Raw genomic sequence first — 27,054 nt, 5'->3', positions numbered from 1 at the left:
TGTGTGTGTGTGTGTGTGTGTGTGTGTGTGTGTGTGTGTGTGTGTTCTTGATGGAATGAGTCACAATGTCTCTGGTTTTGCTGTGGCTTCATGTAACTTTTCAAAATGGAATCTAATGCGTCAATTCATCTGCTCTGGATTTGCTGAAACAAAATTAAAGTCCTCAATGATGAGGCTTGACAGCAGCTGAAGACCACAAAGCTTCTCCCTGCTGCTTATCTCTGTAGGGGACAAAGAGGAGGACTGTCTTTTTAGAACTATGTGAATACTAAATGGCTATTGTCAGAGGCATGATTCTGAATATCTCATTCATTGCATTATGATTCGGTGAAATGGGAGCTTACCATCCATGTCTTTAAAGCAATGGTATGAGCTCTGGTTTAAAACCAAACTGAAATAACCAACGCTAATAACAATCCTTATGAATATGATTTTGGACTTCAGCACTAGGGAAAAATAGAGTTTGATCAACAGTATTTCTGTGACAATAATGTTATGACACGGTGGCAAAAAGACTTTCTCTGAATGTATTGGCAAAAGGCAGAGAACACCTAGAACAAGTTGCTGCTCCATCACACACAAGCAGTCCAACACATTCACACTGAGATTCACACTTCTGGCAGTTTAGAGCCTTTAGTGTCACTTTCCTCCCACAGTTCAAAGACAGGACCTGTTAACTAGCAGCTTTTCAAATTGCCTGCTTTCCAATTGATGCTGTGAGGACAAATAATAGTACAAATAAATCTGATTAAGTAAATGCAAAAATACACCCTGGCGATTTTTATAATTCAGCAAGAGTTTAGATATTTTATTTATTTATTTTTCTGGGGGAAAAACCTTTCAGTTCAAGTTCAAGTCCTGTCTGAGGAACATAGTGCAGTCAGTTCACGGTTACCATGGTTTAGCCTGTTATTGACAGAAGGAGCTGTGGCTAAATATAATTGAGCAAGTCTCTTCTTCTGCACGGAGGTCAGATCCATGGCTTCTGAAAAATAAAAAACCATCACGCTGGGTGGTCAGGTATCTGGAGAGCAGACGAAATACAAATTTCAAAGCTGTGCTGTTGTCATGGATCGAGTGAGAGACAAGGTTATTCTAGTTAAAATATATGTGAACAAATATTGTAGTTAACTAAGATTTAAAAAGAAAGAAAGAAAGCTTCTAAGAAAACGATGAAAAATCAACTAAAATTACTTTTAACTTGGAAAACTAACCAAAACAAAACAGAGGAAATATTCTTAGTTTTAGTATTTGTTAGTTTAGTTAGTTTTTAACTCAGATTTTCAAACAATAAGAATTAAACTAAAACCAGAAAACTTATTCTGGAAACTAAATGAAACTAAACTGTTTTAAGAACAAAAGAATACTAACCCCGGTGAGAGACTGTTCTGATTTAAGGTAAATGTCCTGCTTTAACAGACATATTTTAAAATAGCTCTACAATTGTTTACATTACATTAATATTTTTCACATTAAACTGATTCACTTACTCAACCTCAGCTTCTTAATCACCAAAAACTGCAGTGAACAGGCTGGAGTTACACATCACAGCAGCCTGTTTGTAAATGTGCCAAAATAACCCTATTGGATATGAATCATGAATGCAGGAGAACTGATCTAAAGAGAGGTGATTTAAAAAGGAGAGCATTTCATACGGTAATCTTCAGTTGGTGGTTACAGTATAAGAATATTTTAGAAAGATTTCTGTCCTAGAAATCTGTGTCTCTCTGTCTAAATTTTCAGGGATATTTTGTTGCATTTTTGTTGGTAAAAGTTGCATTTGCATGTTTTCATTAAAATAGAATTATTTTCAGAGTTTGACAAAACTTCGTGCAAGTACTTCCAGAAAGTTACTACAGTACCAACACTTCGGGGGGCGGGGTGAAACCGCTGTGAGACCTTGCCCCATCCTATCATGTGACCTACTGAGGTCACCTGAGTCATCAAGGTGCGAGTTGGGTTTGAAGCACCTGGGATGGGATTTTAAGACTGCATTGTAGTTGGCTGATAGATGGAGATGTAAGCCGACACCTCTATTCAATGATTATTCACAGCAGACATGCATAGCCTCCTTTGCTCCTCTTTCAAACCATCTGTCTTCTCACATGGCACATCATGGCACATTAAGGGCAAGCACAATGGTGCAGTGGCCTCCCATTAAAAAGGTCCTGGGTTTGAATCTACCCGCCAGCTGGAGGGCCTCTGTCCAAGGCATGCATGGGGTTAGTCCTTACTTGTGATTCTGAACTGGCCATAGGTGTGAGTGGTTGCTTATCGCTTAGCTTTTGTCTTATGACAGCTGGGAGAGGGTGTCAACTCCCCCTCCTGACCCTGAACTGGTTAAGCAGAAGAAGATGGATGGATGCTCCCTGATGGATGGAGCAAGTATCACAGGTCTTTATTTCAGTCACCTTGTGCAACCCAGGCTTGTTGTCTGCTAACCTGCCTCTCATCCATTCATCAGTCAAACTGAGCAGCAGATAGCGAACCACAGGACATAAAGGTTACAGAATAATGTGCTCTAAACCCACCAATAGGCTCGCTGAGACGACACACAGTCTCCATGAGACAGAAACATATAAATAGCATATGACAACCTTTTTGAAATCCAGACTGTTACTGTGTCTCTCTTTCTCTCAATTTAAATGATAATATATTTAAAATGAGGTGTACTGAGAGCATTGTGTGCTCCCAGTACATGTACACTGACTCTTTGTTGCCACGTTGTTTATTCTAATGAGCATCCTTAAAGTCTTAATGCAAGATTTAGTGTACATACAGACACAGCCACCAACTGTAAGTGGATGAAAACAGGATAGAGCCAAGTCAATTATTCTTACATGAAATTGTGCTACATATGCTTCCTGGACATAGAACATTGAATGAACTATCTCTGGCTTTCTGGCTGAGATTGTAATTTAGCATATTTTTATGATGTGCACCAGTTCGTAGAAACTTTCTTACAGTGCCTTCAACTACAGCAGCATCCTAACTTAATACATAACCATTTAAGTCACTTTATATAATGAAGAAGGTTTTGATGCTCAGAGAAGGAAGTTCAACTCTTTACAAATTGGATTTGCTTTTGATAGGATCTTGGAAACTTATTCTTCAGACCTAATCTACTCTGGAGCAGATTAGTTTAAGATAAAGGATCTATACATATAAAACAAAAACCTAATAACCAATAAAGCCTTGCACTGGAAGTCAGTCTGTGTTATGTTTTTAGATGTGCTTATTTTTTGCTCTCAGACAGTTTAACACTGATAAAGTTAAAGCTGAAAGAATATCTAAGAATAAGTTTTACATAACATAGGAATTTCTTCATTGAACCAATTCATTAATTCAATGAAATACAGAAGTAATTATAGGCGTCATTATGGCACCTCGGTGATGGGCAGTGAAGTTTGCTAAATGAGACGATCTCTTTTTTCTTAGATTGCCTTTTTTGGATTTAATTTTAGATTTATTTTTTTTAATGTAGAGCTTTTCTATTATTTGTGGCCACTCAAAAGTCTTGAAGTGCACCCATTAATACAGTGCTTTTCATACAGAGCTTTTACATGTGCACAGTCCCTCTTTCTGCTCTGCTCTCCTCCGCTTTAGCTCTAGGAGCTGTGTTGCTTTCAGACTGCATTATCAGCTTCATATTTTTCTAATATTATAGTTTCTTTCTTGTTTTTATGTTACTCTGTGGATTGGGCCTGCCCATGTTTGTGACTGATCATACTCACGGGTAGATTGATAGATTGATTAGATTGGTAGATTATAGATTCCGGGTTATGTTAATGAGGTAACAAGTGGTAACCTCTGGAGCTGAAAAATGAAGCCAAGGCTTAAATGACGCGGTTCCTTTCATGGGACTTGAGGCTGGCTTCAAAAAATAAACAATCCTCATAGACTATCACATGAAAATAACAAACTTTACAGCAGAGAAGTTCATAACATCTGCATATGTTTACATACTGGAGTGAGGGGATTGCTGTCTTAAGTGACAGGTGTGCTGACATGGGTAGTAGTATGAAATTTTGTTGAATGAAATTCTAGTATTTTATTATTTTGTTACCATCCATCCTCTTCCGCTTATCTAATTCAGGGTCACAGGGAGACTGGAGCCTATCCCAGCTGTCACGGCGTGAGAGCTGATAGGTGCCTCTTGGGTTGGTATAGTATATGAATGAAGGTGACTCATGTGACTCTTATATTACAGTAGGTGAAGCCAGAAAAGGGAGATATAGCCTGGTCATTTTGTACTTTCTTCATACTTAATTTTGTGAAATTAGGTATTTTGACTTGGATACAAGTTATTTTGCAGGTCAACATTAATGGTGCTCAAGAAAGCAAAAAAGACAGTAAAGAAGTTTAACCTTCAGCTTGATTTTGCTAATTGCTTTTGATGGCGTCAAATGTTTGCATGGACGTTTCCCCTTTTATTCACTGAGTTGTGAAACAGACCATATGACAGCTGAGCCTGAGGAAAGAAACAATGATCCAGGACACACAGCAGGCAATTAGCACCTATCTCTCCTAATCAGTCTGCGCCCTGCATGCATTTCAGCACTCATTATTGAGACAGATTTTCTATGATTCATCGCATTGCTGTGTGATTTACCACCACTCAGCAGTCAGGCGAGAATTCATTACACCATTAGAATGCAAATCCTCCTTTGAAAATAAAGCATCAATATGCGAGGCGATGCCTTCATTAGACGGTCATTTGGTTAATTGAGTCACTTTGTTTTAAGAGGGGATTAGCATATGAGCTAAATCAAGGTCGTTCGCCCCACCTGTCTCATACAGACACGACACGCTACAACCAACCAATACAGCATCCCAATACTTCTGGGGGCAAATGTCAGTTTTTAAGCAGTTGCATCTTTGAGTAACGCACTATGACGACCCAGATGATAAATGAGTGAGCAAAGTTAATTTAGTCAACCAATAGGAGGTCAGGTGTATGTGTTGATAGAACATTTGTGGGCTTGTACTAACAGTTGAGCTTCACTGCTGCTTCAAGTGATGTGACAAATGAATTTGAGTGCACGAGAAAGAAGCTGGAGCAGAACGATTCCCATCACACATTCTCGGGGTGTGATTTGTGCTCTCCTGCCACATTTGAACCACAGCAATCTGAACATGTAACATAAGAACTGAAGGAAAATGCATTAGCTTGTAATAAAGCATTATAATACCAGATATGGGTCCCTGTTTCAGTTGTGTGAGGCTTTTATTTTTTTCAGCAGTTTCCTCTTTGGCAGCAGGCATCTTAACATTTGGCTCCTGCTCCCTTGAAATCTGTTGATTTGACAGAGTGCCGACACACTCGTCCCTGCACGTCTGAATTCATTTATGTACAGACAGACAAGCAAAGCAGTCACAGAAGCTTCTGAATGTACAGGTACTATAGATATAAACACAGCTGGGTGTAAGCAGGCTTATAGGTCAGCCTTTTCAGACATTTTAGACCAAAGATGAACAATGAGCATGTCATTATTCAAAGCACAATACACCAAAGAAAGTATTCAGTAGAGTACACTATGTATATTTATTCAGTTCACTCACATGACTCTGTTAACACTAATGCTTCACATTACTAAAAAGATTAGTTTAATAAGATGGACAAAAAATCATGTCAGTTGAACTACAGCATGTTCAATAACTGTTAAAATGCATGCTTTGTTATATAATGTTGTCATAAATCATGAGGAGACATACCTAAATCTACTGTCAGCAGGTAACTTAAAAGTGCGAAGGGTCACCTGACAACAGGAAGCCAAAGATTTGACTTACCACAATCCAGGAGCAGGTTTTTGAGACAGGTAAACCAACTAGGACTGATGGTCTGTTGCACGTGGACAGAGACTGGATTAACTCAGGAACAGGAAGCTGCTTATAGCCCAGATTCTTTGGACATCTGGCCCAAACAGGAAACACACAGATGCACAGTTATAAACATTATATGCATATACATACAAGTCTACACGCTGCCCACAAACGCTGAAGACGAAGAAGGGGCACTGAGTAATGGTTTGAAACAGGCTGTGAACACTCGCCAGTGAGGCAAACAGACTTTTTTCTCCTCTGAAAACACGCAATCATGTCCTCCAACACATTTACCAGTCATCTGCAAATATCATTATCACTTTCACATTCCCATGAGGTCTGGGCACATTAGTATAAAGGATGCTTCTAGACACACCCTTAAAAATGCCACCTTTATAAACACACAGTTTACTCCCAGGTTACAGTGCTGAGTGGATGCTGAAGGCAGAATGATCCATGGACTTGAAGACAAAGTGTTTACAGCCTCACAATCAGAAGCTACCTGTGAGCTTGTACACACTGGCAGCAGCTTTAAATGGATGTCCCTCTGGGACATAAACAGGAGAGAAAAAATGAACACCTAAAACAATTTTTAACCACGGCTGTAAAGGAGATGATTCATTGACAAATCCCCATAATGACCCTTGCTCGTACTCTTTTGGGCTCCAAAGAGACAGTGGACTCCACACCTACCTGGAAAATAATTAAAAGTGATTTCCTACTTGCCAAAAATAATATCCCTTGGTAGCCCCTGCTTTAAAATGGCACTTTACATCTGAACCTAACAAAGCATTTTGGATGAAATAAGTTGTGATGGCTGCAGTTACAGCCACACAGTGGTAATAGCCACCAAATATTAGAGGCTTACACATAACACTACACTCACATTTTTCTTTCTTTAAATATAGGATTTAATTTACAGGATAATAAATAACTGGTTTTGGTTTAGAATTAATTTACATATTCACATAATACTGTATTCTAAAATAAGTGCGCACATTTTAGTTTAGACTGTTATGTATGATTTAATCTTTGTTTTCTGAGTGACCTCAGTTGCAGCTGCTCCAGTCCCTTGATTGATGAGCCAAGAGGTGGAAAAGGGGAGGAGCAAGCCTATATGGAGACCAGCAAATTGGGACATACCATAACTCTGGATCAGGAGGGGAATTGGAAATTGTTATGCTAGTTTCAGTTAGGTTGTTTGTGTTCTACCCCTTTTTTGTGTTTTTGTGTGCTGATCAGCGACTATTTAAGTTTCCCCTTTGTTTACGTAGGTCAGTTTGTTTGAGTTGTTAGTATTGTTTGAGAGATCAGAGCAGAGATCATCCTCCATCAGTCCTCCTAGAGCACATGGACACGACTTCTCTCTCATTTAAAAATGCTTTCACATTATAACAACATTAACAGTAATAGTAATAATAATAACAATTTCTCCATGCAAAGAAATACTTTTATTCAGTTAGATTTATCCTTGTGTATATTGGAATGGCCTTCTCTGGAAACAGTCTTGAACCCAGAACTGTCACCTGCAACTGCAACAACAAAGTGCTTCACAGTATTACTGGATAAAACTCTTTTGGAGACATTTCAAAGTTACACTGACATTAAAGCTATTTGGTAAAAAGCACCCCTGAATCCAAAGTGACTTTGAGAGTGCACCAGTTTCCAGTCTTAATGGCAATAAACATTGCAAGCACACAAGGGGGAACGTGTCAGTCATGGGGAAATTATTATTTTGAATCCATTATTCCACTGTGGACGTAACAACATGCTTTCATTATGTTCCTTTTGACATTAGAAATTTGTCTTGCTTAATCACACAAACTCTTAAGATTTGGCAGGAGGCAGTGCTGGTTAAATGTGTTGCACAATAACACAATAAAAATAACGGCCATGTTCGGCAGATAAATTTGCAGATTTAAGATTATGTAATGAATAAAAAACTAAAATACACCAGTCCAGCCATTAAGTGAAATGGGAATTTTTAGTATCTTGCCTATGGATATTTGGCATGCAGACCAAATATGCAGCAAGGGATCGAACCACCAACCTTCTAATTATTAGATGACCTCTATCTGCTGAGCTATTCACTATTCACAAGGTTGTGAGTGAATCAATGATGAATAATCAATCAAATCCAACTGAAATTAGATGTTTTAATAATCACCTTCAAATGAACCTTTGCCTCAATACAGTCATACTTACCTACTGCACATAACACTTCATCAACCCAATGATGCATCAGTATCACGTTCTTTCAATGGGAGCTCTGTCTTCAAGGAGGCAAATAACTTAACAACAAAAACTGTGCATATCCTGCTCTCTTATCATGAGTCCCCTGTGGAAAAGGAGCTATTACCAGTCATTACCAGTCACTTAAACCGCAGGCAGGCAGATTCCCACTCCTGACGTGTCTGAGATTTCACTATAAACTACAGAGACGGGTACAGTTAAACCAATAAAGCCAGAAATAACCATAAATTTGCAATGTGCTCTCATGCTTTACATGCATTCGGATTAAAAGTCACGTATGGCATTTTTACCTCAACTTTGTGAAGGACAGTATATATCGATTGCAAATTACTGGTGCTTATTAATGTTTTACAGCTATTTTTGATATGTGCCCCACTATTTAAAAAAGAAAAAAAAAGGAACTGCTTCTTGTTGATTGCAAAATGAAAGAAAAAAAAATGCTATTATCTGTGGTAGAGCCATCCACCTACTCTTATATAGAAGTAGACAACCAGACAGCTTTCTTTTCTTTTGTCTGTGGTAATTGCAGACTGAAATAAAGATGAAGCCATGCAGCTCTACTTATTTAACCTTTCAGTTTACCCCACAATCTCCACACTCAAGAATCTCAACATTTCTTGCATCAGCAGGAACTATGAAGCCCTGCTTTCTTAGAAATAGCTAAATAGTGACTTCATGCCCGACCTGGCCATATATAATCTTTAAAAACCTAACAATACTACAGCTCAAAGAATTTTCCAACTGCACGAAGACTCACAGTTTACATAAATTACTCCACACCTTGTGGACTAAAAATGAGACACGGTATTTTGAAAAGAACCGTGAGTTTTATGTCCCTTGCTTCTAATTTATTGAAGCAATAGTTCCCCAGTCCCCAGATTTTGGACACTGGCTGCTTTTTGACTCATTTTCAATCCAGTCCCTTTTTGTTTTTTTGCTTGTTTGTTAAGCCACTTCACACTTATCTATGAATCATTCAAGCATAAAAAAGCCAATAAACTCAAGGGACAAATTAGTTTTGTGTCTACACATAACAAAAAAATAATAAAAATAAAAAATTAAAGTCCCCAAAAATACATAGCATTTTCTCTCTCTATTTATTAATATAAAGAAATGAAGGATGGCTTAATCCTTCATTTCCTTCACTTAATAATGCAAGTTTTCTGTAGAGGGTAGAGGATAATGTGTTTGTAAAAATGCCTAACTCACCACTACCATCACCTTTAATATTTTTATTTCTGAAGTGCCAAAGTTACATGTAGAAATTTAAAAAAGGGGCTGCTGTATGTCTGAATCACTTTTGTTCGGTTAGTGCTCTCCTTGTGGCCTCTAAGTGCAGCCTAGAAAACTTTTGCCACAATCATTCCTTTGTTAAAATGTCAACTTCTCAGTACTGCTGCAAGTAAAAAGTCAACAAAAAACTGCGAGAAGTACAGTAAGTTATTGTTATTTGCTTTAAGATCTCGTTGAACTGTATGAAATTCACGAGTGAGAAAGAACTTTATTGCAAAGACATTTATTACAGTGATACATTAACACCATCAGAGACCTGAGAAAACAAACCAAATTCATGTGATTCTGTAGATTTTCATCCATGTAAGAAAAGTTTTTTTACATATGGACTGAATAACAAACTAGTAGAGGTTCTGCATTGTTCTGACATGACAAACATTTGATGGTACATATGAATTTAACCAGCAAAAAGCAGCATTACAGTACCAATCCAATCTAAACTTGAACCTTAATCTGGTTCATCTTTGTACCCAGTGTTGTTTAAATTAAGCTATGACCTGTTATAGACTAAGATTCTGAGTTTTTGATGTAAAACAGTAAGAGAAGCATGCCTGCTTTATCATATTAAACATTTTAAACATTTCTTAGTTTAGCTCAAATGATCAAACACAAAATGTTGACTTTTTTATGACTGCGGTACTGAAATACTTCAAACACATGATTTTGTTTTTAATAAAACAGCCACATCATATGTTTGAAACACTACATATTTTCTATCATCCAGATACGAAGTGCTGAAACCAGTCAAAGGTGACAATGCGAGAAAAGAGAGAATGCAATGCATTGGAAGAAAACTGGAAAAAAAGAGAGCATTAAGAAGCATGTGCTGTAAAAAGACTCTCCCATGGAGGTGCAGCCTTGATGCACTTCTCTCACTGCTCAACTCTTTTCCTTCTAAATAAAAACAACCACAGTCCTAATGAGTAGGAGGAAGAGCAAAGGTGCCCGGGAAAGATGAGGCGCTCCCAAGGACAACATAAGGAGAAATATAGGCCCTACTCCTTATGTGCTAATCTTGTCCTGTGCTGTGCAGTTGCATCACTAAAACCTGGATTTAAAAGCTTTAGAAATGAAGATAAGATCGTGCGAAAAACCCGTCAATGGCTTCAACAAAGTAAAATATTGCCACTGCCTTATTACAAGGATCAATGCCATTCATATTTATAATAATAATTTCAAAAAGTGGGGTATTTTAAAGATCTAGGCACACCTATGAAGAAAAAGAAGCAATAACCCGATGTTCCGGCAAATTCCTAGAAAATAGGAGTGAGTAAATTTCTTCTGGTCCATGGCTGATTTTAGAGGTTATGCCAAAAGAAATGAAATATAAGAAAAATTAAACCAGGGAGTCCACATGACAAGGAAGGCAGCTGTGGACATACAGACACACAAATAACTCTGAAGCTCCAAGAGGATAGCAATAAAAACAACAAACCCTAAATTTTCAGTTTTTTATTTAAGTATTGGCGCTCACTATAGTAACTCTACCTCTGTCTGGTTTCTCTCGCTCGCTCGCTCATCTATCAGCATCCTGAGATGTCTTTGCTTTTGTTGCGTCGTTGGAAACGTGTCTCAGCAGGGTCGAAACCTTGTTCTTGGGCTCCAAACAGAGCCCAGCTGGGAGTCTTGGCTACGTAGTCCAAAGCAGAGAAAGTGTGCTGTCCTCCACGCTCATCATAAGCTTGGATCAGTTCCTGAAAGCGTTCGTAGTCGATCCATGTCCACCACTCGCCATCCATCTTGAACTAAAACCACAGAAACAAAAAGACAGAGAAACAAGGTTGCAGATGAGCAACAAGCAGTAATCCAAGTAGAGTTTAGGGATCTGTGCTTTTGCAAATCTTTTGCTAAGCCTGTTTGCAATTCAACACTAATTTAAGGAGACGGCCACCTGACACCATGTCCACTGATGTCAGCCGTTTCCGTATCAGAAAATAATATCACCTATCAAATTTCATGCATCTGTCATTTCATGAAAGTAAAACAAGAGATGCACACATTTCATTTCTACAGGATATTTCACTGGAACTGAAGCAAAGCAGAAAGCAAAGGCTCTCAGCAAATTACCACACAAACACAAAAGCGTTGTTTGCTGTAAATTCAACAATAAAGAATTCACAGGTGTGAAAGATGAACATTAATTAAAGAGCTTCTTCCTCCACATTCACCACTGTCTAGAAGTTGAGCCTTTCTTTAAATGGTGTGGGATTCATCAACTCCACCACTTCCCTTCCAATCCCATCACTTGTTTTATCAATCACTGCTTCTTTCTTCGTCACCCAATTTGCCATCCATCTCACTAAAGAGAAAAAAAGAGCAGAGATAAATGGGCAGCGGAGCATGGAGAAAGAATATGTGTGTGTGTGTGTGTGTGTGTGTGTGTGTGTGTGTGTGTGTGTGTGTGTGTGTGTGTGTGTGTGTGTGTGTGTTTATTGAGTGGGGCACACAAACTACCCGGGAAAGAGAGAACAGCTTGTGTGTTTGACAGTGAGGGAAGAGCCTCCATCATCATTCGCTAAGCCTGCCTGTTTTCCCTGACGAGCACAGTGGGTGAAGAGCGTGACCTCTACTTTCCCAGCATGCACCAGTGCTCTCTAGTTGATACAATACGATGTTTTCCTTGTTATCAGCAAAGGTGGGAAAGACTGAAAAGAAACAGGGGGCAGGCAAAGAAGCAAGCGTGTGTTATATAAACCAAACTTCTCTGAAGTTTGATGCTATTTATAGCAAACTCTACAGCAAAGCTTGAATTTCAAAGTGGTCCCTGAAGACGTGGAAGTTTTCTATAAGCTGTAACTGGATGTAAAATGTCACCATGTTGTCACTGGGGACAAACATTGTGCTTTTAGCATTTAAAATTTGTTTCAGGTTCACTGCTGCTTTAGCCTGACCCCCCCATGAGTGCACTTGGGCTCACCACTTTAAAATTTTCACGCACCAAACTGCTCCTACCACTTTATTCATAAACAAGTGGAAAAGAGAGTAACATCACATCACTGACTTTCTTCTAAAAAGAAAAAAAGATAGCAACTTGATGAATTTCTTTTTTACTCATGAATGCTGATTTGCCCCTTTAAAGACTAATGATGCCTCACTGAGGGAAAATGGCTTTTGAACGTTAGCCTGTTGATGACCCAGTGCCTTCGTAGGTCATTAGAGAAAATCTCTTTGCCACTTCTAACGAAGCCCAAGAAGAGTCAAAATAATGGAACCATCACCTGTTGGGAGTTGATGTTTGTTGTAATGAGGAAGGACTATATTTGCTTAGCTGGCATGTCGGTAAACAATTACTGTCTCTGTGAGAGCAAAGCTGTGCCATCTTAGAGGAGAACGGGCACCCAGCGGTTTTAACTAACTAAATGAGCTACTTTCATGTCAGAACATGTCACTGAGCTGTAGCTCTCAGCAACTGGATGGATGGAAGACCGCTCCAGCTTTTCTGTCTATAGATTATAATCAACTGGAGGTACAGTAAACTCGAAATAAGCACAGTGCTCTGAGTAGAGGGGAAAAAACAACTCTTCCAAGTTATGCTGGATTTACGTAGCTCTTTGGCTTTGCAGAGGGAGGTATTCAACCAGGAGAGGCACTTGTGTGCAGTCCTGTGTGTAGCCTGATAGAAGCCATGTAAATGTCAAACGCTAATATGTTAAAAAGTTATCTTGAACAGAAAGGAAACAGCAGAAGTTAATCACAAAAAAGAAAAAGCCTTAACCCTCCACCCCACAATGATAAAAAAAAAGTATACATGAGATGCAGCGATAATAATTAGAGTGAACAATTTTACCACCTAACTACAAAGAAGTGCTTTGTCTATTAAGATTTAAGATTTGACGTTGTTGTGGGGCTAAAAGAGCAAAAAACACCAGAAACAAACATAGCTCTTCATAGCACCTACAGGTTACCAATGCACTACCACGCTGAGTGCTTTGCACAGCCCGGTGCAAAAACAACCTTTCATAAAAGCAATCAAACGATAGCTTCAGGGCAGATAGTTAAAATATCTCACTCTGTGAGATGGATCACAGAAATGTCAAAAGACTACAGCACTGTCATTAAACTGGTAGAAAACTTGCAAAACCAAAGATAGAAATATTGAGGAGACATACTCTGCAATGTACCTGGCATAATTTGTATTAAAAGTAGACTCAAGATCTTTGAAAAATACATCTCTATGCAGGCACATGTAACACATACAGTAGCCCAGAAGGGACAAGGATGTTTTTGTTCCTACATTTAGAATAAACGTTCAAACATTTGATGTAAGGTTTGACTTAATTTAGGCTTTGAAACAAAAACTAAACAAGTCTAGTGAAAGCACTGATGTGCAAGTCTTTCATAAAAACAAGGTTGGGTCTCAACTGTTTTTTCGTTGCACCGTGCTCTTAGAGAAATGAAACCGAGAAGGATGAAAGAAGACTGAAAATAACAGAGAAAAGTCGGGGGAAGGGAAAGAGAGAAGAGATAAGAGAAAAAAGGGTGGCAGGAAAAGTAAAACGATTGATGAGAGAGGCAGAGATTCAAAGAGAAAGAAATGCCCAGCTATGGGAGGATCCCAGCAGTTGAAAAGTAACTAATGATGATGATGTGTCAGTGCAAGGAGGATCTATTGCTAGTTGCTATAGAGAAATAGACACACTCATATACACACACCCACAAAATGAGACTGATGTGCTTCCCTGTGATGCATATTAAATTCTGCTGTTATGTAAGTTGACATGAAACCTGAAGGAATTCATATTCTGATTTCTCTTCCTGCTGCACAAAGATATTCAAAACCCTGAAGACCTGTAAGCAAAACAGTCTCATTCACAAGAGGAACCTAAAAGTGAATTCAATTCCCAAAGTTGCTGGATTATTGATGAATGCCCAAAGACAGCAGTGTGCCAGCACGCACACATTGGTAAATATTTACACAGAAATAACTGGGAGGCATTCAATCAGAGGTTCAAGTTTTCATTCAATTTTGATTTTCCTTTTATTTCTTTACTTTGGTCTAGGTAGTTGCTCCAGTCACACTTTGGCATTGGTGCACCAATAGCGATTTCTTTTCCTCTGCCTAAAACTATAAATGTTGATGAACTCATCTATAAAGTACCAACTGAAACAGTGTAAATTTCACTGACCAATAATTTGTGTCACAGTCTTTGTCAGGGACCTTTATTTCCTGACAATAACTAGGACGATAACTAAATAAAAACTAATACACCAGGCCAAAAACTGATGAAATGCACTGACAATTTTGTTAAAAAATGAAAATGGGATGAAAATATTCTGGAGCAACCAGATCCAATCAGAACTAATTAACTTGTGTAAAAAGAACAGATGCACACATTTCACTTACTGCCGATATTTTTTGAAAATGGTACCACTAGCTCACATGCTCCCTGTTTTTTCATAAAAATGCAGCAAAATGTCAACGTTTGGGTGGAAGAGAAGATTAGACATACACATTTCACATTTGATGCCAGTAAAAGCATGACAAACTTTCAGACTTTACATTTTAGTCAACTAAATCAACTTTATATTTAGTCTACTACAGTCTTATATTTCGTCGACTAAAACGAAAAAAATCTCGATGTCTAAGTTACGACTAAAACAAAATGATGTTTTATTCAAAAGACTATAGTTAAAACTAAATCAAAATTTGCAGTCAAAATTAACACTGCTCTGAGCATGTGTTAACAGCTGAATCACATTTCAACTTACAGTTAACTGTTAAATAGCATAACAAAAAACTGCATTATGTTTTCATGAGAAATTACAAAGCTTAAAGTAGCAAAAGTAAACATTTCACTCTGACTTCAGGGCACTTTTGGAGAGCACTGTAGAGATATATCTAAGGCAGGTACTGGCTTTAAACCTCTGTCAGTGCGCCCCAGGGCGGCTGTGGCTACACTGTAGCTTGCCATCACCAGTGTGTGAATGTGTGTGTGAATGGGTGGATGATTGTGTATAGTGTAAAGCGCTTTGGGGTCCTTAGGACCAAGTAAAGCGCTATACAAATACAGACCATTTACCATTTGGTGCTTTGGTATATTTAGAGATGATGGTGATCATCATCTCCTATGAAGTTGAATTATTATTAGTTTTAGATTTCATAGGGTGAATAAATAAAAGGCTATACCTGACTCTTTTTGGTTAAGGAATTTGAGGGATTACTCCTCTTACTGCGGTGACCTTTCAATTAATGGTCCTTGACAGCTGAGTATTTTAACTTGTCGCTCAAATTTGAACATTGAATAGTATTTATGCACAATCAGTTTAAAATTAAGTGCTTCCATATTTGATTTTTCTTGCCTTTCTTGCTAATCCCACCTAAGATATAATTCAGTTTCTTATTAACGTTGCTCATTAGTTTCATTAAAAATAACAACCTATAATAATCCAATTTCTCCCTGGCAGTTTTATAAATTGCAGTATGGTCTTAAATACAGACACAAAAACATATTCACATTCTTTCAGTATGTGTGAGTTCAGGTGGATACAGACAAACACACAGATGGACTGTGTGATACAGGAAACAACATACTCGTGCAAGTGTGTGTCCGAAGAAAAGTAGAAGAAAAAGATAAAACGACACAAACAGCGAATAGTTATTGTGCACTTGTACCATCTATGGGCTTACATTCCAGTTTATCTCCATAAAGTCAAAACGCTTGTCTAATTATCAATAAATCTCACACGGAATTTGAGAACAGAACGACAGTCTTAACATATTCATATTATTAACATTCAGTGTCATGAGTACGCATTTTAAGATCCATCCAAAATATTCTAATCAGCAAAAAACACCCCAAACTTTCTGCCTGATATGGTATCATATTATTATTCCTGTTAAAAATAACATGGAAACAGTTTCTGAAGAGCAAGCATAAAACATGTAAACCGTCTCCTACAAGTGAATATACAAGTATTGCAGTGTAATTAATGTTTTGCTTTCTACAACATTAGAAACTTAATGATAATACGATGAACTACAAGGTCCACTAGATTCCCAGACCTAATAATTCGTCGCTAATGTTAAATAAACATTGCACCTCTTTGCTATCTCCGACAAGTTAATGATTGGTTACAATATGTGGCATGGCTTCAATAAGCCTATGTAGTGTTACAATATTTATTTCTATTCAGAGTTTTATTAATTTTTTGTCAGGATCTAGTGCTGTTGGTGGGAGAGTTGGACCACGGCACAATCCCAGAGATTCTCACTGGGATTAAAGTCTGGACTCTGTGCTGGCTAATCTGTGTGAAAATGATGTCTCCTACTCCCTGGATCACCATTTCACAGTTTGAGCCTTATGACTCCTGGCATCGTGATGCTCCCACAGGTCAGTACTGTAGGCACTAAGCATGACGGCTCCATCATTTCATCCAGCTCTTTCCCTGATCATCAGTCAGGAACAGAATAAATCTGGAACCTATCAGACCAGATGACCATTTTCCATTGCTCTAAAATCCAGACTTTATGCTATTTAACAACTGAACCTTTTTTATGACTAGCGTAATTAATAAGTGGTTTTCTTAAGGCTAAAGTGTTTAGTCCCAATCCCTTGAAATCCACAACACACTGTAGAACTGAGTTCTGAGTTCTACTGTTTTTCAACTGATTTTTCCAAATGTTTAAGTGACGTCCAATCATGATCATTCAGGATGCTTTTCGACCACATTTCTACCACAAAGATGATCATTCACCATTAACTTTCAAGATTGAATAATGTGTTTGACGGTTCTTAACTCAGTTTCAGTACTTTCAGCACATACATAAACAATTTTAGCATTTAGAAATGCAATGTTTTCCACAACCACCATGATGGTATTTTAAGAGATGAGAAGCTATTCACTGCATCAGTTAAGGTTAAATGACCCGTTGCCAGCCAAAACACAATCACTGCAGTAATTATTCAGTGGAAGTCTCTGATCCATTTGCTTAGTGCAGTGCACATATTAAAAGTGTGTTTATATATATCAGTAGCGCTACTGATATTCAAGTCTGGAAAAGAATGGTCACCATTAGCCAGGCTAACGTTTCCATCCACTCCATCCTTTGTGCAATGCTGCCAGCACTTCTAAAACTAAAGCTTATTTAGAATCATATCTCAAATCTTCCAAGACTCAAGAGATATGATGTTTACAGTATATGCAGTTTATATATATAGCTTCAAGCAATTGCATTTAAATGAAAAGAAGAAATCGGCAGTAGGAGTCAACAAACACACCACAGAGAGAAACACTTGGACCATTGCCCCCAACCTGAAAAAAAAAATGTAAAAATGAAAATGAAAAAAGGAGGATAAGGAGCACTGGCACTCCCATAAATTGTGACTGTACATCAAACAGAGTTCCTACTGTGTGTGTATGTGTTTTTGTGATAGGCAGGTGTGGGTGCCTTGCTTGCTGGCTGCCTTGAATTTCTCCTGTCAGAGAGAGCCAAGATGGCAATTAATCATCATTCATTAACTGCTGATGGACAGTCGCCTTGGCAGAACCCAACACTGACTGGAACTTTTTTGAGGGTTTGCCTCTGTAGAAGTAAATTCCTGCTGATGCTTGGACATTTTCAAAAGACAGCAGACTAAACTATCTAAATTATGAAACAAGATAAAAATCAAAAAGCCAATTTGAAACCTAGGAACCTGCACTGGGCTGCCTGGAAAACAACCTTAGAAGAGAAAACAGATAAAAAGGCATGTGTCTGGAAAACTACAGAGAATTATGTATCGTCTATGATAACATTAATTTTTTTTATTAATTTCAAGTTCGTAGTTTTTACAAGGAATCAGAATTTTCCATCAGATGCATAGATGGTACTAACTTCCTGAAAATCAACTTCTTGTGGAATAATGTTTAAAAACGTACGTTTTCTAGATTATCTGTCAAAAAAGTCATATAATCTTGAGCAAAGCACGAAAATTAGACAATTATCTTCCTCACATTAACTGACAGACCTTACTATAAGTTTAAAACCTTGAACTGACACTAATTGCATCAAATGTGTGGAATTACTTGGATCCCTGTGAGATCCAAGTAATTATCAATGATGAGAAGAAACTCCAAATAAATAATAACTGTGTATCAAATATTCTTTAGTTGTCAAAAACTTCAGATGTGCTACATTATGTAGTTTTGTACAAACCTTTGGAGGCTTAGTATGAGTTATTACCTTGGTGTGTGCAATGAGCAGACAGTTTGAGTGCTCATGTTCGCAGGCAATCTCATATTCAGGCAACATGTCAGCTAGCTGCTGAACGAAGGTGACCACTTCCTGGTGCCAGGGAACATTTGCCATTGTCAGGCTGCTCGCAGAGCTTTCTCCGCAGTATGTCACCCCCTGGAGACACATGAGCAGACAATCAGAAACAGAGTACAGAAAAGAAAGATTTACAGATTTTAACAAACATATTTTTACCCCTCAAAATACAGAAGAGAAACAATGCAAGTAAAGGACAAATAATTTCCTGCACAAACTTCAGCAAAACAGCTTTTTGTCTCCATACAAAGGCCTTAGTTTGAGTGACAGAGTAATTTTTTTAGTGCCGCAGTGTCTGTCAGCAAGACTGCACGAACTACAAGGACAACATTCATAAAAGCTTTTTGAGATGTTGAGCAAAGGAAGAACTAGTTCGATTTTCAGATCATATCTTAATCGGTGTCTTTAAAATAGCAAAACAGCCATTGTAGAGCATTAAAACACATCAACTTGTAGTTGCTTAGTACTCCATTTGTTTTCTTTCTCTCTTTTTTAAACATATAAATCGATTTTCCAAGAAACATATTTTAACAGAAGTGGTTTTTTGATTGAACATCAGCTATTAAAAGCATAAATGCTTCTGTATTCATGCCTTCATCAAAAGATCAATACTGAAAAATTAAACTGAGTGAAATATCTAAGACTGGAAAATGCAGTCTTTTCTGGTGAGCTTGTACTTTGGATCCTAATGGACAGGTATGACTTTCAAATATTTACCAGACCAATAACATGTGTGAGATACTGTAAGATTAGATCAAATACTTTCCTCTGAAAACAAAGTATTATTGCTTAAAATTCTTTAGAGTACAGCAATCAAAAGTAGACTATCCTGAGGAGAAACTGAAAGACTAGACAGAAGTCCACAAAAACATAAAAAAAAGAAACTGGTAAACTAAACCAATATAGATCTAAAGGAACCACAAAGATGTTCAATGTAAAGCATAAAAATATCCAGATTGTAATTGATTGATCAAGTCAATTACAATCTAATTAAGCTGCAGTGAGTTCCTTTTGTTGGCTCCATGAGGGCAATGACTGGCAACTGACCATTCACCTTTTATGTAGTGACTTTTATGATTCATTTGACCCTGATGTTTCTCACTCTAACTAATGCTCATTTTGTGAAATTGTTAAGACTTGATATACAGCAACGACTCTTCTGATTAATAGTGGCTCTTACTCTGCATTTAATCTTTAGTTGTTATTAATCACTGGCTCTGTTCCACAGTTTGTCATCCTCCCCTCATCTCCAACCAGTCAAGGCAGATGCCCACCCCTCCCTGAGCCTGGTTCTACTCGAGGTTTCTCTTCTGTTGTTGCCAAATTGCTTGCTCGTAAGGTTCATCTGATTGTTGGTGTTCTCTCTGTATTATTGTGGGGTCTTGAACTTGAACTGTTGTGATTTAGCGCTAGATAAAGAGAAACTTTTGCAGAGGAGAAAGCAATAAGGTGAATACACCTTTCATGAACTTTTGCCATTATCTGAAAGAATCTGCTGCAGACTAAAACCCCGTGTCAGACTGTCATTTGCTCTTGGCTTTGCATTATACACCAAAAAGATTGTGGAGGTCACAGACAACTGTTTTGTCGGAGCTTGAAGTTTTTGTATTTCTTAGTGAATAATCACTGAGCCAGCCTCTTAATAGTTCAGTACACCTCTCAAAGCAGTACAGAGGAAGAAGAAATCAGTGTATGCATCAGGATTTAAGGAATGTTTTCAGTAGTACCTATTCAGATATGAGATTTTCAGAAAAAAAAAAAACAGTCCTGTACAACTGGAAAAATAGATGTATTTACACATGATTATTGATATGGCAAAAACTGGAAAGAGTCGGGGACCTTCACAAACAGAGATTTTACCTAAAACCATTTAAGAAAACAATTTTACAGAGGAGTTAAAAGCAAGAATCCACAGCACACGACGTAACTGTCTTTTGAAGAAATCTTTACACAGACCCAGCCAGCCATTACTTATTTTAATTAAAGCTTTACACATGAACCACTGCATCATGTTCCTGTAACGACTAACTGCATAAACTTTAAATAAAAGGTGTGATTCACAATAATCACAATAAGTTTAGTGAAAGGCAGTGAAACCAATAAAGTTAATGCCTAAAGATAAAAATTTCATTAGCCACAAACCTTTGAATGGTTTTGTTAAATATACTGCTGTAGGTCATCTTCGCAGCATAAAGCACACCTGAACAGTATTTTATAAGTTCTTATAAGCTTGAAGAAAATGAGCGGAAAGACCCTGTTTTACACAGTTCCTTCAGTATGATATATTGTTGTCAACATGTATTTCACAGTTTTCATTTTTCAGTTGTTGTTCCTTTAGCGGTCTCCTCATCTGCCTCCATCTCAGCCTCTCCCATCATCCTCCTCTATCACACCAATCCTCTGCTTGTCCTCTTTCACTACATTCAAAAATGTTCTCTGTGGTTTTCCTCTTTTCTTCATGACTGGCAGCTTCATATTTAACATCCTTTGCCCACTATATCCACTCTCTCTCCTCTGCCCATTACAATGCTCAATCCTAATCCTGTCCATAATGGTCACTCCCAATGGAAATCTTAACATCTTCAGCTCTGCCACCTCCAGTTTGGTGCCCCTACTTTTTGCTAGTGCCACTATCTGCAAACCATCATAGGACTCACTAAAAACTCAATTTGGCTGCTCAGATAATCACAGTAGATGAATCTGCATTGTTGATTTTTTATGTCATATGCCTTTCCTGAAACAACACTCCCAGGGATCTATGTCTCCTCTCATTCTCAAACGGAGGATCTTTTGCTTTTAGGCGAATACATTAACCACTGCACCACTAAGCACTGTAACTAAAGCTGTGAAAATCATCTCTTTCACTCTTGGTACAATCCACTATTTAAATACTGTACTGTGACTCTTCTTTTCTGAGTCTGCTTTTGTTATCTTTTAGATTCTTTGTTAAGTAAGACCCAAAGAAAAAGCCCCAAGTACTAATTTGTCTGTTAGAAATAATCTATTTGGCTTCAAAATCTGGAAGTTTGAAGACATGACATGTCCAGGGAAGTAAAAATAGTTGATGCTTCCGCATTTCACAGAGCCAGATTTAAAAAAACAAAAAAAAGACAAAACACAAATCTGACAGATGAGGTAAAATTTCTTAATCCAATAAAAAATAATTTTCACCTAAGAAAGAATTGGTTGTCAAATGAAACAAACAGTTTCATTTCTCTGTTGGAGAATTTACTCCACTCCTCAGAGAGAGGCTACCCAAACAGCAGTTTTACAACTGATCTCTTTCTCGCACCGGTCCACCCATTTCAAGACTGCCATTCACATTTATTCTAGTCAATCTACTGAGGAGCTGTAGGGGATCTGTGAATCCAGTTGTGAGCTGCAGCCATTTCTACACTAATCCAACCTCATATGTCTTCTAAGACTGATTGCAAATTCACTGCACCAAAAAAAAAGTTAACACAGAGTGTAAAATTTCTTTGGGTTGGGTTTGAAAAGACAGAAATTGGGTGGCTGAGGGCAAACACAGTGGGAGTGCTGTACAAAATTGATGGGAGACCTTGGAGTTATCAGCCTTGCCCGGAGGCCTGCTGAATAAAGATCAACCATTCAGGACTCTGTATAAATCATCAGGAAGGGGCCTGGGCAGGAGGAGTGTGCAGCAGGAAGAGATGGGGAAAGATCTTTGAGATATATGGTAGAAGATATTGTACTATGTGGGAGAGATGGAGCAAAATAATAAGAGTCCCTCACCTGTTCAAATAATCTATATCTCTTACCTTTAATGGAAATCATAAATGTTGGTCATTGAGGCCTCACTCACGCTGTGCAACATATCCCTGTGCACTTTTCACCAAATTTATCTCAATACACTTACATGCTGGCCTGGCTCTTCTCTTTCTGTGTCTCTTTTGCTCTCAGTAATCCATTTCCTTTCAGGCCAAGTGAGAGACTGTGGCAGAGTAAATGGTATTGATGCTGGACTAAGATGATAAATTAGGCACTGGGCAATTGGACAGAGGATGGTAAACTGTACAGGCAGAATGTGTTGTGCCACATAAGATGACGAACTAGTTATTAGTGGGTCAGTAATAAAGGTCTTGTTGCTGGTGATGGTGGACATGCACATAAGCATGCAATTCATCATTCTTAAAGAGCCACAATTCATCTTAATTAATGGATGCTATACGTACACACATACAGACTCAATGAACACTGAAGCTGTTCTGAAGGCTCATTTTTAACAACTGTTGAAAAATTTTTTTTTGTAATATACCACTGGGAAGGTAATTAAGTTGATTTTTTTCAGGTTTCCAGATGTTTCTGATCATAATTATGGTAACAATGTCATAAATTTTCCCACTTCTATATGTTCCTAGTCTGCTATCCGTAATCTCTCAAAAAACTCTTAAACCTAGCATTTTGTCCTCATCCTATCCACAAACCTTTGGACTTTTAGACTGAAGCATGTTTGTTAAGCCATTTATCACTGACCTGTGAATTTATTCATGAGGAAAGAATGGCACCTAACTCAAGGGTTAACTAGTATTGTGTCTACAGATAACAGACAACTCGGGAAAGAACCAATTTAAAATACATAAACACCTAAGATAATTTCGTTTGATAATAAAATTGTATTTTTTGCTGAAACAAGGTGATTTCCAAAAACCTAAAACTTGGCATATCTTGGCATGCTGTGCAGTGTGTCCTTAAAGACAAAATGAGGAAACTGGACAAATAAAGGACAAAAGAAAAAGAGAGTTCAGTCTTGAAGAATAAAGGTGGTCATACCAAATACTATTATTTTAATAGTATTTGGTATAGTACATGCAGACATAATATTTCCATGTCTGCATGTGTTTCAGTAAATCACTGCAACTCTTTCCCAATTTTCCTACCAAAATATAAAGAAACAAGGGGTGGTTTAAGACTGTTGGAAAGTACTGTAAATCTTAAAAAAAAAAAAGAGGACAAGTTAAGATTATTATAACTACTAAAGCCATTCACAGGCCCAAGCAACTCCACCGGTCAGCAGTAAAAGCCAATTTGAGAGCTAGCGATATGATGACAAAGTAATTCACTCTATCATACTGTCATTAATCCATCCTGGGATGTACTAATTACTGGACCCATGATGCTGAAGTTGATAGCTTGCCCAGAGCTGCCAGTAGCCAGAGAAGTTTATCTGTTCAGTAAGGGACAATATACTCTTCATTGTGGAAACAGGGAAGAGGAGGACAGAGAGATAAGAGGGTGACAGAGAAAGATAATTAAGGAAGAAAAGACACAAAAGCCTTTATAACATGAAGGAGAGTTCACCCTGAGAGTGACCTGTGCAAGAGAGACAGCTTAAATTATTAACTGTCAAGATGAGGCAGAGATTTCACTGTGATTTTCAGTGATCTGAAGGTCAGACTTTGAGAGACCAAAATTGTATAAAGACTGATAGATATATAATTACATATGTACAACTGAATATTGGACAAATGCTAGGGCAAATGTGGGCATTGAATAAAGCAATAAAGTACCGCTGTTTCCGCTACCACATAAAATGTGGCTGTATTTGTGAGGAAGTAAGCCGAAATTAGTGCTGTAGAAGTTATGACTTTCCAATATATTATTAAAAATATTGCTTAAATGTGATCAATAACAAAGAATTGTGTAAAATATCCTTAATAATTTGTCATCTATGTTTTCAAATTAGTTTTGTCTTTATGTACCTTTGTACTTTATGGTAATCACTGTGCAGATACACTGATGACAAGGAAACAGCAAGTTGTACTATTTACAGCACAGGTGTGTATGTGATGGTCTCAAGTCCGTCAAGACAAAGCGGTTTGCTTATCATGCATCACATTTTAATTAAAGCCCTAATGCATTTACATACAGTATATCAGTTGGTATCAATCCAACTGCTAGTCACTTCAAATGTTAGCTTCCAAGTTGAGATAAGGTCTCTGGATGCGGCATCGCTGTTAGTCTCCTGTACCAGAGGATGTGGTCTTTTGTTGGCTGACGTTTTTACACACTCCAGAGCACAGGCAAAACTGTTAATGTGGGTTTGTAGTTTGCCTTCATTAAAGAAAGGCATATAAGAAAAGACAAGCCAAAAATATTTCAAGGTCTGACGTCCCATATTTGGTGGTTTCCTCTCCACTACAATGCTCCCCACTGTCTTGTTAGTGTTCTGCCTCTTCAATATAATAAAATGGCATGTAGTGTTGGGTCAATACAGAGTCCTGTGAGAGAACGTCAATAATAAACTGTCTCAGTAGACAACTTGGATTGAAAAAGGAACACATCATAAACTCGATCAAGCAAAGACTTGCTTGAAGCACCACGCCGATTACTTGAGAGCAATAAAACACAGCAAGCAAAGCAAACTTAGTACGATGTACATAAAAGAACTGGGGGAGATACAGATGGGGATCCATTAATTACCACACAGGCGGTTGAATTTTTGCACACATGGCAAATTAAGTCCTTTTTCTTCTACAGCACCTACAAAGCAAGCTATAAAGGTATGTCACTACACAACTTTAGTAGAAATAAAGATCAGGTAAAAGGATGAATTGGTAACAAACAACTACAACTCACTATAAAGAATAAATTGGAATACTTCTATGGCTTAACGTGCGAGTATCTAGACAGGTAACTCAGTACATATGCCCAACCCTGCTAATCCCCAGCAGCTCTGTAAAAGACTACATTTAAAAAAGTCTAAGTACCAAAGTTGCATGTCATAGTTGAGACATCAAGTATTCTTTACAAGACTGAAGTCTTCCAATGTTATGGTAATTTTTCAATGCTCCCTTGGAAACGCTTGACAAGCCCGACATTAATGCTCTTAACCAATCCTTGCCATGCAGCCAGTTTCTAAAAGAGTCAGATTATAAGCTCAGAGCAAGACATGTTTAGAAATGATTTTTAACCTGTTGACCATTTCCATATGGCAACTTACTTCAATAGAATCTAGCTAGACACACAAAAAGAAAGCTCTAAAAGGTTCAGTTTAGGTGAAAGATAGCTTATCCTACCAAGTTCTGTGCCAGAACCTGAGAGAAGTTTTGTCTTCCCAACCTGTCATCTAAATACAGAAAAAAGTTGATTTACCATGAAAGGATACATGTTGTATTTGAAAATGATAAAAGACACAGTAGAACTACAGTGATTGATTTTGCTATGTTGAACAATACTTAAAAAAATTTGAAACAATATGTGCTTTAAAGTTACATAAAAGATCAAGGCTAAAGACATTTAAACTGAACATGTAGAACGCACTTGTGCCTTTTATATACTAACATGTTTGAACTAATGGCATGACATCCAGACAGTGCTACAATGTCTGGTGTGAACAGCAAAATGAAAAGACTGCTCAGGTCAACAACAATCTTACTTGTGGTCCTGCATAGATTGCTTATAACAAATTCTGTTGTGTGTGTCTGTGTGTCGTTGCACATTCAGCAACATGATGCAACATCAGAAGAGCAGAACATGAATGGGGAGAGGAGATGATTGCTGCTGAGTTCTGCAAAGCGTCATCTCACTTTCTCTCTGTGGAGTTTGCAGAAGTCAAGACTGTGAACCGAGATAGCAAAACAGGCACATTTCTACGGTCTTTTTAAGTGTCAGCAGTCTGCTCAAATATGCTATGGTGGGCTACAGAACACCTCAGTAAGCAGGAGCAGAATTACAGCAAACTATAGTCTAGAGCAGGGACATATAGTGAACAGGGCAAATCTTTGTGAGCATGGAGCAACAGTGAGCATGGAGTTAATGCAGGTGGGCAGAACAAGTGATTTAAAATAAATAAATTTCCGCTTTGTAACTTAGATTAAAATTGCCATTAAATGTGTATAATGCAAAGGGAATGAACTAATAAACAAAACCTAGGAATTTCATTTTCTGAAAACACACAGAAGACAAACCCTCATCTTTAACAATGCTCTTGATTAAGACTTTTAACCCCCAAATGCTCCTGGCTGGCTGATAGATAACATTGTGCTTGTACAACTCAGCTCCCAGGTATGATTCAGTGTAATTGTGGGCAGCCTAGTACTAAAAAAACCCCTAAACTTCACTTCAGTAAACCTAGCCTGCGTGAACAAAGGTTAAAGAAAGTAATAGCTACAGTAACTGTGAGCAGTGAGATCCCAGCAGACACTGTGTCATAGTTGGACTCCTAAACTGTACTCTGGATTATGAATGAGAGGATGTGTGGAAGCATTGCCATGTGAGGCTCCGTGCAGACAGAGGCTCACGGTGAATATTAATTTTGACTTTGGAAACCTTGCACCTCTTCTTCTGCCTTTATATCAGGACACTGAAGATAAGGGACAAGTAATGGTGCACATGTAAGATGTGTCATGATGATGTGTCATTTATGTGTAAATGGATAAGGAAAGAAGTAAATGGTAAATGGCCTGTATTTATAT

At 37.9% G+C, this 27,054-nt stretch overlaps 1 protein-coding gene across 1 annotated transcript in view; it reads right to left on the bottom strand.

Annotated features, from left to right (window-relative positions):
* Positions 1-9,557: 9,557 nt before the first annotated feature.
* tyw1 (tRNA-yW synthesizing protein 1 homolog (S. cerevisiae)) overlaps positions 9,558-27,054 on the bottom strand; it is a 63,022-nt gene continuing 45,525 nt past the window's right edge. The window contains exons 15-16 of the mRNA XM_005932582.3: positions 18,533-18,700; positions 9,558-11,114 (exon numbers count right to left, since the gene is read on the bottom strand). Of these exons, the coding sequence (XP_005932644.1) occupies positions 10,893-11,114; positions 18,533-18,700 (390 nt within the window). The 3' untranslated portion in view covers positions 9,558-10,892. The remainder of the gene's footprint in view (positions 11,115-18,532; positions 18,701-27,054) is intronic.

This window comes from Haplochromis burtoni, unplaced genomic scaffold, assembly GCF_018398535.1.
Source record: "Haplochromis burtoni strain Fernald_Lab_line unplaced genomic scaffold, NCSU_Asbu1 Contig_153, whole genome shotgun sequence".
NCBI classification, from domain to species: domain Eukaryota; kingdom Metazoa; phylum Chordata; class Actinopteri; order Cichliformes; family Cichlidae; genus Haplochromis; species Haplochromis burtoni.
The sequence above is the reverse complement of the archived record's forward strand: the minus strand, read 5'-3'. Positions and strand labels throughout refer to the sequence as shown.